At 42.6% G+C, this 17962-nt stretch overlaps 1 protein-coding gene across 1 annotated transcript in view; it reads right to left on the bottom strand.

The window, feature by feature from the left end:
• Positions 1–741: 741 nt before the first annotated feature.
• The window catches only part of mtnr1bb (melatonin receptor 1Bb), a 32597-nt gene continuing 15376 nt past the window's right edge, over positions 742–17962 (bottom strand). Inside the window, exons 2-4 of the mRNA XM_061086016.1 lie at positions 2412–2530; positions 1975–2319; positions 742–1173 (exon numbers count right to left, since the gene is read on the bottom strand). Of these exons, the coding sequence (XP_060941999.1) occupies positions 742–1173; positions 1975–2319; positions 2412–2530 (896 nt within the window). The remainder of the gene's footprint in view (positions 1174–1974; positions 2320–2411; positions 2531–17962) is intronic.

Here is a 17962-nt window from a genome sequence, read left to right on the forward strand (position 1 = left end):
GCACTATTTCTGTTTTGAGACTTTCAGAAACTGAAAACAACCCGTATTGATTGGCAGCTCTGACATGGTGACACGGTGCTGGTTCCATCTTGCTTGGTTTGTCGTAAGCGACTTCATTTCCTGAATTGGTTGATTATGTTTATTACTAAGATTTTGTTACTTCTGTTGTTCTTTCCTGGGCAAGAGGATCCGACCGGGCAGCACAGATCTGTGCACTGTGCATGAGACACAGACCCTTTTACTAATCTGGCTTTTAAGGTGAGCCAAGTTGCACCGTTTGAGGCTTGTGAAGTTACTAAAGAGAGAGGTGTCCGTTTACCAGTGGTCACCCAGTCAGTGTGGAATATGTCTTAGAGTCTACAGCAGCAGACATTTAAGGACATTACATTTTAATGTAATATTAATGTAGCATTCAGATTGTTTTTAGAGTAAGAACAAGGTGAAACTGCAACGCACGGCTCCATTCTCACAGGAGACGACATCTAATAAATGTTTTCTCTGCTCCATCAATCACAGGGAAATACGTGCAGATTCTTCTACTGATGTAATAAAGTTCAGTTCTTTCTCCAAACTGCGAAATAACACGTCCACAGATAAACACGGGTTCAAGTGCCAATAGAAAACCAAGCCTTGTTTTCCAGTTTCACCTGTTACTCGACTCTTTAGCTGCACAACCGTCTGGATTTCACATAAATACAGGATTTACTAATGTACTATTAAACAGGCTGGAGGATCTGGGTTTCATTCCTTGTTGGCGTGTTCTCTTACTGACTCGTTGTTGTTGTGCGGCGTCGCCGGCGGCGGTGGCGAGTGCTTGCTCCTCATGCTCCTGCCCTCCGTGGCGGCTCGGGAAGTCTCTGTCACGAAGAGCCGGGTCACCCACACAGAGGTGACGATGCGTTTGTACTCATTCCTGAAATTCCTGTTGAGCAAGCCATAGATGATGGCGTTCAGACAGCTGTTGAAGTAGGCCATGAAGTAGCTGACCACAAAGAGCCACTCGGGGATCCGGGGCACCACACGGGACGGATCTATGGCCACGGCCAGGCCGATCAGGTTGAGCGGAGCCCAGCAGATGGCGAACAGCACGAAGACCACGAACATGGTGATGAAGTTCCGCAGGTCACTTGGTCTGAGGCGAGGTCCCTCCTCGGTCTTCACCTTACGTCGCACCTGGAGATAATGGAAACATACAAGAAGGGAATTAGGTTGTAAATGATGCCAGAAGACTGCTTTCACACACACACAAACACACACACACACACACACACACACAGACACACACTTACACACACATACAGGCTGCAGAACCACTCCAGGGAGCTGGTCCATCTACGTGCTTGTCACACATGATCACTCAGCTGGAATCACAGATGACGATTTTATCCAATTCTTTTTGTTAGAGCAAATATTTTATATAGAAAAGAATATAAAATGTTTTTTTATCTCATAGTGAGTGTTTTGGCATTAAAACGAAAAGTGCTGGGTCCATTTGAAACAGTTTGGAATGGGCTGTTTGTTTGGCAGGTGGAAAGGCTGGCTGCAGCTTTGGACTCTGATCCACAGAAGCCTGAAGCTGCACCAGGAGCTGTTTAAGGCCATTTCCAAATCGCCCCATTATAATTCACATGCCACGTATGAAGCCAATAAGATGAGTGGTTCTGAAGATCTGTGTTCCACATACAAATCCGGAATTATTATTAAGGTAGATGCACTGAAAAGTCACAACTTCAAAACTTCAATGACTTCATTTGACATATTTCAAGTCCATTATAGATGAACTAGAAGTAGAAGAACTCTGTAAGGTTGAAACGATCTTGTTATTTTCTGGCCTGAGGGGTTTTCTGCTTGATTCGCAGCTGAAGGCTTGTTTCCTGCTTGCTGGATGTATTTTTATTCACAAAGTCCCACCATTTAAAACCGTCTGTGCCTGTAAAGACATAACCAACCATGTAGAGAGGCAGGAGGACTGACCTGAATCACAAGTACCCATATGCGGAGATAGCAGAATGTAACCACCGCTATGGGGACCAGGAAGTGCACCACCACCACCGCCACCGTGTAGGAGGTGCTGACATTCTGGGCGAAGGTGCAGGAGTAGACCCGCGGGTCGTAGCGCAGCGAGCCCACGAAGAAGTTAGGGACGAGCGCCAGCACCGTGAGCAGCCAGATCAAGGCCACAAACAGCAGGGTGTTGCGGTAGCTGTACAGGCGGCTGTAGGAGAAGGAGTGGCAGATGTAGCAGTATCTGTTCACCGCGATCCCAGTGATGTTGAAGATGGAGCCGATGACACTCAGCCCCATCAGGAAACCACTGACCTGAACGGAGAGAGAGAGACAGAGAGTATTGCAGTGTGTTGTTGTCAGGATGCTGTGTCAGTGGGGGTGCAGTGGAACTGATGGGGTCTCACCATGCATTGTGTGTTTCCCAGTGCCCACCCGTCATGGAAGAGGGCGTAGAGGACCAGGGGGTACGGGTAGAAGGCGACCACCAGGTCAGCAAACGCCAGACTCACAACGAACACATTACCTGCAGAGGAAGACATGTTTCAAAGTTTTACTTCTTTATTATAAACCCGGGGCTGGGCATTAAAACTGTATCAATTAATATTGCAATGAAAGTGTCATTTTTTATTAAAAGTAAGAGACTAAACGTCAAATTTATATCGATGTTATGTAAAGTGAAGAGGTGAAACACGTACTGTAATCAATATTATGCAAAACATTATATCTTCATCACATCTTTGGATTCTTTGGATTTTTCAGGCTCCATCAACTGTGTCTCACAATCCAATATTATTTATTATCCATCAAGCAATGTAATAGATGACGGTCAAAGTTGTTTCCATGTGTATGTTGATGGTGATGATGATGATGATGATGATGATGATGATGATGATGATGATGATGATGATGATGAAGATGTTGATGAGGATGCTGATGCTGATGATGCTTTTACTGCGTGTTTCTCTGGGCTGTATTTTGAGGAGTTTAAAATGATAAAGACACAACTTTGAGTTGTTCGACCCACAAATAATCTCCACATTTCCACCCTTTTCCCTTCTTTTAATCACGTGTTACAACCAGTTGAAGCTCTGCTGTTGCCCCTGATTCAAACCACAATAAAAAAGTGAATAAATCACGAATTACAAGCTGGAGGTTCTTGTGTGTACAATGAAATATGCTGATCTAACTCTGAACAGTAAATTCATTCATAAAAATATAAGGTGACATTCATAGTAAAATCCCTATCTTAATATATTTACTGTCCACATCACCAAGCTCTAATTATACCTGAATGAAACGGCTCTTTTCACACTGGATTCACCCTTGAATGTGACAGTAAAGGTTTCACCTCTCACCTTCTCCTCTCAGCATAATGAATTAGTCTGCGTGAGCTCAGCCAGCAGAGATAAGCTCATTCGATCCCAGTGGAACGTTGCCACAGACGGCTGGAGACACGTTCATAGTCACTTCCATAACGCAATTTAAACAGCAATGCATTACCTTAATGAAATTAGTCTTTCTCCGACAATGACCCTAACGTGAGGTAAGTCATCATAAAATGCTGTTTACATTGCGTCGCTGTTTTCTGGGCATTTTCCCAACCGGGTAAACACTACACTGTTGCATGGTATGCAATTTCCAGCGCGCTGTAACAGGCTATCTCAGCATTACCAGCTTGGTGTGATTGTTGGCTGAGTGGGCTGAGATTACATACCAGAGGTTTCGAGCCTCTGCCTCACAGCTGATTGCCACAAAGTTTTATCAGGCACGCCAGTCGCTGTGTTTTGACAGAGTGGAAGGACAAGCGTGTGGACACAGCCCTTGAGCTTCTGTGGCACTGGGGCACGCAGGTCCTTTTTCATCTTGCTGATGTGCAGCCACATCCAAAGCGTGCTCCGCGGTTCTCCAACTGCAGCCATAAATAATCTTTTGATCCACAAGACCTTGACTAAGCACTTGCTGCACAAAGAGGTGTAGAACTGTGCCGTGTTTCTGTCTTGTTTGTCAGAACCAACACAGAGGTCTGTTGTGAAGGTGGATCCAGAGGTGATAGGTCTGGATGCTCGTGCACCATCTCCCTCTCATGTCTGTGGCTCACCTTGTGTTTCGCCTACAGACGCCTGCGAAGGTCACTTGCAGAGGAGCGTTTAAAACTCACGATGCACAAACAGAAACTCCTGATCAATCCTGTGTTCATCAGCACAGAGCTGAAGGATTTTGCAGGGACCCCAGACCTTGGTGTTGAGGTCTGGAAAAGAGGGGGTCCTCACTCTTGCGTTTCCTCCTCCTCCTCTTCCTCCTCTCATCTCGTATCATCCATCTGCTGTGTCACCAGTGCATCGCGAGAACGGCACTGGAGATTTATTTTTAGCTTCAGCAAAGCATGAACCGTTTCTACACACTTATTTTTCTGTAGCTGCGGCGGGTGCACATGTGGCTTTGCTGTGTGGCTGTTAACCTAGAACTGTCACTGTGCCCCGCGATGCGCAAAGGGAAGCCAGCAACTCAACACATCCTGTACACAAGGACATTTGTCCCCTCTTTTTTTTGTGTGTGCAGAAAATCACTTTGGCCTCGTCCATCACTGTCAGAGTGTCACCGAGTGTCACTGAGGGCTGATAAAGATGAATTGAGGGGATTTTGCTGGTCATCACCGAGTCACTTCAACTGATAAATGAAAAAATCTTCCATTGCATGATTCAGAGATGATTGCAGATATCTGATGTTAACAATACAGGACATAGCAATCCGTCTGTCTCACACCTTCTGGACCCGACCCTCGCTCACTGGAGTTTGGACTAAAGTATTTGACTGGTATTCAAAGGCCTATAAAAGACCCATCCAACCAGAAGCTCTGTCGTCTTCCACTCCCTCTAACTATGCAACAATGGTAAAGTATCGTATCCAAACTATTGCATGTAAATTTCCAATGCCCAACACTCCTGTGGATTATCCTCAACTACATAGAAAATAACCCAGACTGTATTTAGAGTCCAATTTCCTTGAGGCTGCTTTAAAGTGGGTGTCGTTTTTCCACACTGCTATGAACTCACTGTTCCACTTAACATACATCTTTATTATTTTATATTCCCCTGCTTCGTTGGCTGCACATTCCTTTATTCCAAACAGCCTCCAGGTTATAGAATATGATTTTAATTAAATATGTAGCCTACAAGTTGGGTAAGGTCAGTGTGATAATCACTTAACACAGTTACAGCTTTATTATGCCCGTGTCGGCCTTTCTGTCTTACGCTGGCGTAAAAAAAGATAAGCTGCTAAATCACAGCATTCAGTATAAATCAGTCACAAGCAACAAATATATATATATATATGTGTTGATAAGAGAAATGTCTGTGGATGATTACTTATGCATGGGCTTACGGCAAATTCACCATGGCATCTTCATTATAGGCTGATAGGAGTTCATAATATAAAACGGTTCATTTTTACCAGGGTATTTGAATATAAATTGAATGTATGCAGCGGGGATAAAGAACCTACTATACACTGAAAAAGGAGGGGGTGACATTATTTACGTTTAAAAAAAATCAATCTTTATAAGACTCTTTTCATTATAGAGCTGCTCAAACGTTATAGAGGAGGAATGATCTCTTCGGTTGAGGTGGATTGATGCTCATTACTGGGCTGTTTTGTGCGTGTGTGGGCATGCGTGTCCCAATTTCAACACACACATCACGCAAACAAACAAAGAGACACACAAACGCACACACACACACAGAGGTATATCAGCAACGGAGGCAAAAGAAGCACAGGCTGTTTGTGCTCTAATCGTTGCTCGAGGGGTCTTTACTGAAGAGGTTTGAGAAGCAAACTTTAGCTTCTATAAGCACAACAAAACTTTATTCTACTAGTTCTTTCAAAATCCACCCAGAAGAAATGTCCATGTTCATTATTTCTATCTCTTTTTATATCTAATATGTGTCTTATATGTAATGACATAGTTATAAACACATAATATTTAAACATTATTATTTAGTGTTATTTACATGCTCTCCTTCCTCAAACTGTCATCACAGCAGCTCCTCTGTTTAGTCTCATTCTGGAACACTTGGAGTTTCAGCTCCAGTCTTAAAGCCAAGTCTGCTCTGATTGGCCAGCTGGCCCAACTCTATTATGATTGGTCAGCCGCTTCAAGCACATGTAGGAAATAATGGCGAGTACGTAACGCTGCCTTTATACACGAAAGGAGATTAAACTGTTTGAAGCAATAATCGTCACTGCCCACGCAACACGTTGGCGTTGGTTGTTAAGCAATTTGCGGCAAAAGCGACCGTTTGTCTCCGTGCCATCAGATGTTCCCTGTGCCATTGTATGTTCCCTGTGCCATCAGATGTTCCCTGTGCCATCAGATGTTCCCTGTGCCATCAGATGTTCCCTGTGCCATCGTATGTTCCCTGTGCCATCAGATGTTCCCTGTGCCATCAGATGTTCCCTGTGCCATCAGATGTTCCCTGTGCCATCGTATGTTCCCTGTGTCATCAGATGTTCCCTGTGCCATCAGATGTTCCCTGTGCCATCAGATGTTCCCTGTGCCATTAGATGTTCACTGTGCCATCGTATGTTCCCTGTGCCATCAGATGTCCCCTTATCGTATGTTCCCTGTGCCATCAGATGTTTCCTGTGCCATCAGATGTTCCCTGTGCCATCATATGTTCCCTGTGCCATCGTATGTTCCCTGTGCCATCAGATGTTCCCTGTGCTATCAGATGATCCCTGTTCCATCAGATGTTCCCTTATCGTATGTTCCCTGTGCCATTAGATGTTCCCTGTGCCATCGTATGTTCCCTGTGCCGTCGAATGTTCCCTGTGCCACTGTATGTTCCCTGTGACAACGTATGTTCCCTGTGCCATCGTATGTTCCCTGTGCCATCAGATGTTCCCTGTGCCATCGTATGTTCCCTGTGCCATCAGATGTTCCCTTTGCTAACTGTTAGAGTCTCTGCTTTGCTGCCATTGTTAAAATCTTCCTCCTCGTGGTCATTTCACTAAACTACTGGATACACAGTCCAACACGATTTGCGGAGGCACTGCAAATGTACCTCCATTAATTTCTGTATACGTATCTAATGTTGAGTATAAACAAGCCAGTAGGGGGCGTGCCAGAGGATCTCCCTTTTCCACAGAACTTTTACATTCACAAGAACATTTATAGCACATTAGAGAAACTGAAAAAGCGTATTATGTCTCCTTTAAAACTTTCTCTCATTTCATTTGAACAGCTCCCTCACTTACTGCCCACGTTTCGGATCATTATCTGATCATTACCTGTAGGAAATGATGGCGAGTACGTTAAGCTGCCTTTATACACAAAAGGAGATTAAACCGTTTGAAGCAATAATCGTCAGTGCCCACGCAACACGTTGGCGTTGGTTGTTAAGCAATTTGCAGCAAAAGCGTCTCGGTTCCATCAGATGTTCCCTGTGCCATCGTATGTTCCCTGTGCCATCGTATGCTCCCTGTGCCATCAGATGTTCCCTGTGCCATCAGATGTTCCCTGTGCCATCGTATGCTCCCTGTGCCATCAGATGTTCCCTGTGCCATCAGATGTTCCCTGTGCCATCAGATGTTCCCTGTGCCATCGTATGTTCCCTGTGCCATCGTATGTTCCCTGTGCCATCAGATGTTCCCTGTGCCATCAGATGTTCCCTGTGCCATCGTATGTTCCCTGTGCCATCAGATGTTCCCTGTGCCATCAGATGTTCCCTGTGCCATCAGATGTTCCCTGTGCCATTGTATGTTCCCTGTGCCATCATATGTTCTCTGAGCCATCGTATGTTCCCTGTGCCATCAGATGTTCCCTGTGCCATCAGATGTTCCCTGTGCCATCAGATGTTCCCTGTGCCATCAGATGTTCCCTGTGCCATCGTATGTTCCCTGTGCCATCAGATGTTCCCTGTGCCATCAGATGTTCCCTGTGCCATCAGATGTTCCCTGTGCCATCAGATGTTCCCTGTGCCATCAGATGTTCCCTGTGCCATCAGATGTTCCCTGTGCCATCAGATGTTCCCTGTGCCATCAGATGTTCCCTGTGCCATCAGATGTTCCCTGTGCCATCAGATGTTCCCTTATCGTATGTTCCCTGTGCCATCAGATGTTCCCTGTGCCATCAGATGTTCCCTGTGCCATCAGATGTTCCCTTATCGTATGTTCCCTGTGCTAACTGCTTTGTTGCCAAAATTAAAATCTTCCTCCTCGTGTCTTATGGTCATTTCACTCAACTACTGGATACACAGTCCTGCACAATTTGCAATAATTCATAATGAATGCAGTACTGACAGAAGGGTCCGTCCATTTCTTTATTCGTATCTAATGTTGAGTATAAACAAGCCAGTAGGGGGAGTGCCAGAGAAGCTGCCTTTACCACAGAACTTTAACATTCACAAGAATATTTTATAAAACATTAGAGAAACTGAAAAAGCGTCCCTAACCCTAACCCTTATGTCTCCTTTAAAATGTTCTCTCATTTCATTTGAACAGCTCCCTCACTTACTGCCCACGTTTCGGATCATCAACCATCATTTACTAACATTAACATTAACTATTAAAGTTTTTATATGGGCTTTTAAAAATGTACGCTCCTGTTAATCAAAGCTAACTTGGAATAAATGTGTGCGATGGGCAGCTCGCCATAAGGAGGAGATCTTGTTTATTGTGATGCTAATGGATTTTTTCCGACAGTAAAACTTCGACATAATTAGCCATCGTGCTTTCACAGTTATCGTAATGTAAAGAATAGCCGGACAACAAACACCTCTTGATGAATGTGTTCTGGAAAGTGCTGCTGCCAGAAGTTCTTCACTTAACTTCATGATGTGAAACCTTGAGACCCATTTTCCTGCAGAATCAGAAACAATTGGGAAGAAAGGTTTTCTGATAATTACAGATAATATCTTCCCTCAGCTTAAAACGTTGAACTCTGTCTCCTTCGACACTGAGTGCAGCTTATTCGGAACTGAGCTGCATGCACTTCACTGTTAAATTATTCAGACAATTATCACACAGCTGTCAGGGCCATGTTTGCTCTGAGGGCGAAACCCCAGAATGTCCTAATGCTGCCTGAACTATAACAAACGACCCAGTAGTTACACTGCACTTACATGGCGTCGCCTCTTATGAGAAATAACTGTGGGGAAGGAATAACTCAAACATTTTTACTTCAGTAAAAGTTCAAATGAACAGACAAAAAGTTACAACATTTACTTTTCTACCAGTAAAAGTAACAGCAGATTCCCTAACGTGGTCTACTACATACTTCACTCTGACTACTATGTGAACATGTAGTGGATAATACAGATATTTGTTGGCATATGTCTTGGAGTAAAAGTGGAAAGTACAAGATTGTAGATATACCAAAGTAAAGTACATATACATGCAAAAAGCAGTAATAAAGTAAATGTACTTTGTTACATCCCTCCACTGGAAATAACTGTCTTTGTGAAACTCTCACCACAAGTTCTACCTCAACTGTGCCCCAAACCCGACAAATTTTGAACTTGGTTTCATCGTTCACGTTGAAGCTTTGCTTACCGGATAATTACATGGAAGTGCAGGGATGTTTATTCATGACTGTGAGAGTGTTGTTTATTTCGTTTCGAGAGGTAATGAGTAGGAAAGTCGTTTTTGCGTACATTGTTGAGCGAATATTATCAGAAGTGGCGTCGTACAACTGGCGAGGCAGAGATAAAGGAACTGAGGTGTTGTGGGTTGTGTTGACGCTGACACACAACCAGCAGACGTGTGTCGGTGCTGCTGAGAGCAGCTGAACAGATGGTGCTGTAATTATAAACAAAAGCAAAAAAAGGGGGAAATCCTCTCTGTGATAAATACCGCAGATGTTTACGACTACTCTGAGTATACGATAATGCTAATGCACGAGGAGTGGATAAGCAGCCATTGCTAGGCTACTGCTTTGGCATGGACCCAGGGAATCTTTGAGTGTGTGTGTGTGTGTGTGTTTGTGTGTGTTTGTGTGTGAGTGGGAGAGTAGTTCTCATTGCCATCAGCCCCAGAGGCAGCAGCAGCACGCAGTTGACAGAGCAGCAAACAAGTATTTCACATGTGGGAAACGAACACACTGTGGACACACACCTGTGAGAAACCTCTGAACCATCTGTTCCCAAAGCCATGGACTCGTCTGATGATCACATCCCATCGTTGTTCACAGAAGCTTGAATGTGTTCATCTTGTTTATGCCACCATCAACTTGATTTACACAGAAGCCTTTGTATGAACCAGGGGGATAATAATTTGATTTGAATGATTTCCATTTTAAAATATGTGCACAAAGTTTCATTCGCTGTCGCATAGTTAACAGCAAGTGTTTGCACTGCTGCTTGTTTATTCCTCTACTTTAATGTCTTTAAATTGCAAATTTGTAAGTTTGGACAACCGTTCACAAGGTTGTTCACTTTTAATTGCATATGGTAATGTTGACAGATATTTATGACTGTGACCAACCGAATAAGTTAAAAAACAATATGTATTGTGCAGTTTCCCTCGTTTGGCAGTAAGAAATGCAGAAGGGGAAATAGATTGCAAGGATTTTCCTCTCGTTTGCTTATTTCGAACGTGTCTCCTGTGGGAGGACATGCTACGCAGATTTGCCTTGCTTGCATTTTAAATATGCTATGGGAATAATGAGAGGAATGGGGGTTGACTCCAGAAGGCAGCGATGTGGAGGACACACATGATAAAAGCTGTACTTTCATGTGGAAAGACGACGGCAAATCTCATTTAACGGGTGTAAATAAATAATACGGTTCCCCCGCCAGACATGATCAGGACAATTAACCGCAGTGTTGTTTTATAATGAAGCTGTCAGCTCCGGTCGTTTCTTCAATCGGTTAAATGGAAGAACATCTCGCAATGACAAAAAACAGAAGACAAGATGTGACTCGGTCTGCGGAGATGAATGAAGAAGGCTGTCAACTAAATTGGTAAAAAAATTAAAAAAGGGAGATTAAAGGTCAGCAGATGGGTTCTAAAGGGCTGTTGTAGGGAATAAGGAGCCGAGCTGAGGGGCTAAGCTTTCCATTTACTGGTTGATCTACGTCCTCACCCATGGTCACAGGCTCTGGTTAGTGACAGGAAGAGTAAGGTGGTTAATATAGGCAGCAGAAATGTATGTTCTCCTCTCAGAAGATAGAGAGGGGAGTCAGGACTTCAACAGAGATCTCCATGTAGAACCGCTGCTGCTACAGGTCGAATGGGGACAGTCCAGGTTGGTTTGGCCTGGGAACGAGGTGAAGAGGGATGTGAGGAAGAACCTACTTCACATACCAAGCCCGGAAAAGCGGAAGAAGATGGCTGGATGAATGGATGAATGGATAAAAGAAACATGTCATCGTCACTACACATCAAGGCCCTTTCCTCAGCACACAGAGAAGCATGTCTGTTCATGTCGGAGCTTCTTCCCTCTGCTGATCTGCTCACTGCCTGGTCATATATATCAGTTTGATCCGGAGGAAAAACCTTCCTGCATCTTCCACCGGTATCTGCTCTCGTTTTTTGGCTCTTCTCTCAGCTGCTGTTCACATTTCTCAACCTGCAACTGTGAGTTTTGAATGCTCTGACCCAATAACCTTCCTTCCTTGCTGCCTAATGATCCCGCTTTCACTGCAGAGGCTGTTTTTTTCTTATTCTCTCGCCTTGTTTTCAGAGGTTGGATGTATTTTCCCTGAGAAGAAATGAGACAGAGCGCGCACTGAGACAGCAAGGTGGATGGTCAGGCCGTGCAGAAGGTCTGAGATGGATTGGAAGCTTGTCGGGCTGAACCACCACGGGAGGAAAATGACCTTTTTATGGGCAATTTATCAACCTCCCCCCCATCCATATTGAAAACGAGTTAACAGAAGAGAAGTAATGGCAAAGTTTGACCCCGCTCTCATACAGGGCAGACAATTACAATGTTTACGGACATAAATATTCCGAATACGATATTCCATCTAAGCTGTTTACTTGGCTAATGAAAATGAATATTCCACTAATATTCTTGCGGCATACTAACTTAAAATGCCTCCAAGAAGTTGTTATTACTTTTAAAATCTAATAAAAGAAGTTGTGTGCGTATACAAAACCTGTTTATATCCAACATATATAAGCCTATATAGTGTTTATATGTGTGTATAATTTGAATTGGCTGAATGCTTGTTCAAAGAAAAAACAGAAAAATATTTACATATCAAATAACATGTTTTATTTGTATCATTTCTGGATAGTGGGAGGAAGTGGAGCTGTATTATCACCTGAACCTTAAAGTTTTCACCTCAGGCAATGACTGTGTAGTGATTTAAAATCTACATCCTAAGCTTTCCTGAATTGACGATGATTACAAGTAACAGCTTCAAATTACTGGAAAAAGTCAATTAAAAAAAACAATTAATTCAGAAACATAAAACTGGTACAAACAGAGGCTGAGTGTTTTTTAAGAGTTCAGAGCATAGAAACTATCAGCAGATCTTCCCGAGCTGAGCGCAGACACATGGGACGAGAGGAGACATTAGAGCAAGTGAGATATTCTCCAGAACACCAGACGAACATAGATGTGATATATGACAGCAGCTCTCCAAAGAACGCCCTGAGGATGAGCAGTTACAGATGTCTATCACTTCTGTAGGACAGAGAACAACACTGAAACTCTCATTACAGGATGCAACGAGTGCTGTATGGATCACCCCTGTTTCACCTGAGGGCAGAACGATAAACAGCAGGAGGCTTCCCTATACATCACACCCTCATAACTAAGAACAGAAGGAAAAACTGCAAATAACCTTTTCCTACATAGCAAAGAAGTGTTGGTTTTACTTCTATCTATATGGTAATTGAATATGAGTTTATCTTTCCAAACACCGAGATATTTATATTCTGGAACCCTCTTAATAATGGATTCCTGTTCAATGGAAACATGAAAGTTATTGCAACCAGCACCTCGAGCTGTACGTCTGCTTCTGCTTTGAAACCAGCTTTGCAAAGAGGCTCTTCCTCTCGATGCCTCCCCCGGGTCCCTCCCCTTTGCCTCCATCAACTCTCTTTACTTTAGAGGCATCGGCACAGATTGTTAACTAAGGGTAAACAGTGTGCAGCTCCCAATATGAGGCTTCATTCATGAATCACATTCATCTTAAGTAAACACTGGCGGTAATCCCTAATGTCAGTATGTCAGTAATGAATTCTAAGATGTTGAATAAAAACATGATGAAACCCACATTAGAAGTTTATTCAATCAACTCACATATACAGCAACTACTAAAAACTAGAATTGCCACTCTGTGCTTCTGTTGACCTTTGACCTCTGAGATGTAATCAGTTAATCTTTCCAGTCCAAATGACAACTGGTCAAAATTTGAATAAATTCCCTTAAGATCGACAGGAGATGAGAAATCAGGGTCAAGAGGCCAAAAACGTGTGTCTTGAGGCCGTCTTGTCTTTTGACCTTTGTCCACCCAAATCTAATCAGAGTCTAAGTGAACATTTGTCCAACATTTAAGTGGAATCTCTTGAGGCATATTAAGATAATATGCTCATGAGCCACAAGAGGGTTTTGAGAGGTCACGTTTGACCTGCACATTCTTATTAAGTCCAAGTGAATGTTGTAATGACATTCCCTGAGTGATATATCACGTTCAAAAGACCAAGAACATATGTCCGCCATGGCATTTACCTTTCTATCTTGACCACCATATTTTAATCAGGTCATCATTGAAGTCAAGTGAATATTTGTACCAGATTTGAAGAACTTCCGTCCAAGTGTTGCCGAGAAACTGCATTCACAAGGCAACAATTAAGTTCTGTGACGCCGCAGCAACCTTGACCTTTGACCTCAGAAATCGAATCAGTTCATCTTTCAGTCCGAGTGAATGTTCGTAGCAAATTCCAAAGGCTTCAGAAAACCTGAACACAAAATGCCTTCAGCTCTGGAATCCGCTGCCCCTGTGGCAAAAAAAAGAAATCGCAAATCTTCAGCATTCTCTGCTCAAACTAATGGAGCTTTTTTAAATGTGTATTTTTATCCTATTCCTTATTTAGTTTGGACAAAGTTTTTCCATTTGATCTCCTGTCACATCACTTTACTTTTATACCTCCAGGGGTTTGAAGTTAACACAACACAGCTGACCACAAACACAAACACAATCCTCACGCTTTTCTCTTTGCTCTCTGCACTAATTAAATGAGAACCAATTAACGGAGCTGCTGAGCATTTTAACCTCAACATGCAAACCCACCGGAGCTGCAGAGTAAATCAACTCCACTCTGATCAGGATCAGTCAGGCAGAGAAAAAAGGAAAGAACAAAGGTGTAAAATGATAAAGTGCCGTTTCGCGACTGAAACACAAATCCTGACATAAAGGGTGAAGATATTTGTCACATTTCTTTTAATTACAGCATCAACAACAGCATTAATGTAATGTCGATCAATTCATTCCTATTATATAAACTTTGAAAACAAACTGGTGAAACTTCAGTCCACTTCTCATATTGACTCATGTGTGTTGTGATTATAAATGTTCAATATTTGCCCACAGTTTTGCACGTTGTTTATTATGCAAATGAGCAATGTGCTGTGCCCCTTCACACGGACCATTTGCATATTAAACTTCAGTCGTGTTCATTTGTTGTGACAAAGGGTCACTTCACTGCCCTTCATGCCGTCATGCTCAAAGGGCAAAACTGAAACTAACTTCACCATCATCAGTGTGGGCTGCTTGTGTTTATAATTGTTACTCCAACTGAACACTTTGTGCCAGTGTAATGTTTGTGTGAACTTGTACAGCTCGGATACTTTGCTGTGACATGTGCAAACTCACCCACAATAAAAAGCTTCTGTACAAACGATAGATAATATTCAGCATGCTAGCTGCTGGCATTAGCAATTAACTTGTCACACAACAAAAATAAGCCTGTTTTACGTTAAGTTGAAACATAAATGAGCATTTTTACTTTTGCATTTCTTATTCTGTAACACAAATTTTCATATCGACTGATATATAGGTTCAGGTCTAATAACAATATATATCAATATGTGTGTGAAGGGAATGGAAGATTTTATTTTGTGTATGCAGACATTTATTTTAGAGCACAAGCTTCTGGAATATTTTTCCATATAAATCAGAACTAATTAGATCTTCTTTTTCTTTTTTTTTACCATTCATCATCTCTCTGACAAATGGGAATGAGAACTTCTTTTTAAATGATACATATTGAGCCAAATTATTATGGCACATTGAAAAAAAAGAAGTTAATTGTATTTTTATATTGTTACGGACATCATTATTTATTGCTCTAGCCGTGGGCAATACTATTAGAGTTATATATGAGCAATATAAAAGTTATCATTCAGACCAAAAAGTCAGCAGGAGAATAATTCATTTGAATAGACCGAGTGAAGAAGACATAAACTAAACATCGACCATGAACCTGAGCAGATGTCAGTGAAGCTTCAGGTCTCTGTCTATGAACATGTAAAGAAGTAAATGATAAACTGGCAGACAAGAAATGAGCTTTAGAAAAGAACAGAAAGGGAAGTACACGGTGAGAGCTTTACACTGAGTGAGGCCTTGACTCGACAGATGGTTGTGGGTGTGATGACTGGAGAAATGTGACTCTATTACCATATACATGAGGGCACGCAGAGTTGGCGAGACATCAGAGAAAAAGGGACTGGGAGTAAAATCTCCCAGTTTTGAGGTCTGCAGCACCTTTATCAAATCAAAACGTCTCCTTTTGTCGCGGCAGACGTGGTAAACTGTTCCCTTGTCTGACAGCCACTTTGTCTTGCAGCATAATGACGGGAGACAATGCTTGTCTTCCAGAGAAAGTGTCTGGCCATTTCATAACTAGCACTGTCTGGATCTTTGGCAGGTTTGAGCTCGGGCATGTACTCAGGGGCCCTTCTTGGCTCGGCCAGTTCAGGCCTCGTGCTGCAAGAGGGAGTCCTCCAACACACGGAAACTCACAAGTCTGGGGGACTGTTCAGCTAAATGCTTTTCTGATTTTCTAAGCAACCATCCAACCTTCAGCTTATCCGAGCTCAGGTTATGGAGGCAGAAGGTCTTTCAAGCTCTTCCTGGGGGATACGGAGTCTGTTGTTAGGCCAGATGGGTAATGTAGTCCCTCCAGGGAGTTCTGGGTCTACTCCAGGGTTCTCTCCGATGGAAGGAGGCATGGGAGGCTTCCTGATTACATGCCTGAACCACCTTTTGTCACTTTTCAATGTGAAGGAGCCACTCACCCATCTCTAACCTTGAGCCTCGCCACCCGACAGAGAAAACTCATTTCGACCGCTTCTCTCTGCCGTCTTGTTTTTTCAGTTGGAACTCAGAGCTCTTCGCAAAAATGAAATGTATTTGTGCTCTACCCACTCTGTCCTATGGCAAAACTGTGTCTTTATACTTTGGAAAATACTTTTACAGTAACATAAATGAAAAGCTATAATCTATAAGGTCGGTGTTGGTCAAACAGTTTGAGACAATGCAGTGTAGGACTGACAGGCTAATAGCTGAATATAAAACCCTCCAGTCTGTAGCACTAGTTTTAAAAATAGATTCCAACTTCACTGACAATATAAAGTGATATAATATATACATATATATAATATATAAATGCATAATGCATGTAAGCCTCTATCTTAATGTAATTTGTGCTTGAAGATGGAAGCTTTAAAGACTTTGTGTTTGAACAAATTTCTAACAATTTTTTGCTCTGTAAGATTTTGGACTGGTTTGGTCTCGAATGACAGAAAATGAAACTCCCATGATGCAACAGTATCTTCAGTGCTGCTCCGTGTGCTACATAGTGCATGTGATGTCTTTTGTTCGGCTGTGTGCATGTGATATGAGCCAGAGTCCATGTGAAACGCTCTCAAGTTATTTCTCATGATTTTGCCAAAGACAACACGATTTGGGAGAAATTTGCTCAATAGGAGAAAATCGGCTTACAAAAGAGCACTGGAGCCAACACACACACACACACACACATACACACACAGACAGACAGACACACACACACACTCACACACACACACACACACACACACACACACACACACACACACACACACACAGACAGACAGACACACACAGAACCAGATTAAATCTTTAGTAGAACTTAAAGGCAAAATCAGAGGGAGATGAACACTGGGGGCTCAGTGGTATTAAGTAAAAGCAGAGATTTTAGAATAATAGAAACTATAATAAAAAAAAGAATAATATGACTTTCTGTGACACGAAATCCACGTAAAAAGAATAGGTCATAAAAAAGGATAAGATATATGGAAAGACACGAAGCCTTCAGTCCATACTCTGTGCTAATTTCGTCCATATTTCTGCAAGTCTTCTTAAAGTTTTCTGATACAGACGAAACAGAGCAGCACCATGTAGCCAACAGTTCATGTGAGATAACCTTGGGACACGGGGAAGAAACTCGAGTCATCTCGTGAAGAACAACCGCCTCCACCATCGCCACGTTTGTTATTATCAGAAACTCTCATCTCTGTGCTACCCCTCTAGCAGATGTGTTGCTTGACAACCACGTCAACTTATAGAAAAGGCCTCTAAACTTCACTTTACTGGAACCAGACATTTAAAGTCTTTGTGAAAACTGTTGACAGTGTCTTTTGTCCCTTTGGTGATTACATAAAAGAAAATGAATCAATTAAAACAAATCTGCATTTTTCAATAATTTGGGAGCACTGTCCCTGTCAGACTGAGACACTCTCATATCGACATTCAGCCCTGATGCCAGTGTGTTATCTTGAATCTTGAATGTTAAAGAGAAAGAGAGGGCGAGAGAGAGAGAGAGGGAGTCCTCAGGATCTCAAGATAATGAGAACACATCTGTGAAATCGAGCAGTTAAGAGGCTACAGTCGAGTTGAAGCGTGGTATCGATCAGGGCAACAACTGAAGAAGCATCGGAAGTTTCAAGGACTCTGTGTCGCAA

Source organism: Limanda limanda, chromosome 14, assembly GCF_963576545.1.
Source record: "Limanda limanda chromosome 14, fLimLim1.1, whole genome shotgun sequence".
NCBI classification, from domain to species: domain Eukaryota; kingdom Metazoa; phylum Chordata; class Actinopteri; order Pleuronectiformes; family Pleuronectidae; genus Limanda; species Limanda limanda.